The 1,196-nt window shown below is 52.8% G+C and overlaps 1 gene segment (V, D, J or C); it reads right to left on the reverse strand.

The window, feature by feature from the left end:
• Positions 1–240: 240 nt before the first annotated feature.
• LOC112121083 lies at positions 241–805 on the reverse strand. The segment is given in 2 exon segments: positions 241–635; positions 760–805. Coding segments are annotated over 2 exon segments (441 nt in total).
• Positions 806–1,196: the final 391 nt, after the last annotated feature.

A 1,196-nucleotide genomic window follows, 5' to 3' on the forward strand; every position in this document is an offset into this window, starting at 1 on the left:
CCTTCCCCATGAACAGAGACAGAAGGAGGGAGAAGGGCAGAGATGTTCCACCCAGCTCCCCACAGAGTCAGCGTGAGGAGAGAGCAGGAAGGCTGGCGAGGAGCTGCGTTGCCCCTGCAAAGAGAGCAAGAGAAACAGGGCAAGAGCGAATCCTGCCTCAGAGTGGGGACGGAGCTTCGCTGTGAAGATCAAACATTGGTGTGATGTGTTAGAGGGAAAGACCAAACGCGGCAGCCCATGCTATTCCCTGCTGGGCCCAGGCTGGGGGAGGAAGGTTTTTGTCTCATTTCCCCTTCTGACTGTGTCACTGTGACAAGCATCACTGTGCCATATATTACAGTAATAATCAGCATCATCCTCTGCGAGGGCCCCGGAGATAGTCAAATAGCCGGTGTTACTGGCCGTGTCTTTGGAACCAGAGAAGCGAGCAGGGACACCGGAGCCCTGGTGCTTGTCAGAATCTGACTTATATCTCAGCAGGTATCGTGGAGAATTCCCAGGTTGCTGCTGGAACCAGCGTACATTATAGTCACTGATGCTGTTCCCACTGCTGACGGTGCAAGAGAGTTTCACGGTGTTTCCTGGGGACACTGACACTGAAGGCGGCTGAGTCACCACTGGCTGGGAACTGGACCCTGGAAAATATTGTAGAGACCTGTCAACTCCCCCCTGCCAATCCCTGGTTGCTATTGACACGGTTTGTACATTGGCCTCAGCAGCAACTTTAAAGTGTATATAACCCGCTCCCCCTGTTCTCACCTGTGCACCACGTCCCCAGCAGGAGGATGAGGGGAGCCCAGAGCATGGTGAGGAGATTTCAGGCTTTTGGGAGAAAAACAGCCAGATCCACTGAGAAGGCCTGATAGTATCTACCCCTTAAATTGATCCTTCTAGGGGAGAAGTTTGCAAGCTCCACCTTTATGCTAATCTGCTCTTATCTGACTGGTCCTTATGGTCACGGGGAGAGATGCCCTGTGGGAGGAGAGATGACTTATAGCCCAATAAAATGAAAGCATGATGTGTCTATGTTAACAGTGTCCCCAAACAGCGAAGAGATCTTCTCTGAATCGCACCGATGCTGCCTCACATACCGTGAGCGTCCCACTCACGTGGAGTCCATGGGATTGAGCCGAGCAGGTGCATGGGGGAAGGTGAGGAGCAGAGACGTAAACTTCACATCCCTTCAGCCCAGTGGT

Source organism: Terrapene carolina, unplaced genomic scaffold, assembly GCF_002925995.2.
Source record: "Terrapene carolina triunguis isolate 2854851 unplaced genomic scaffold, T_m_triunguis-2.0 Scaffold9426, whole genome shotgun sequence".
Classification (NCBI taxonomy): domain Eukaryota; kingdom Metazoa; phylum Chordata; order Testudines; family Emydidae; genus Terrapene; species Terrapene triunguis.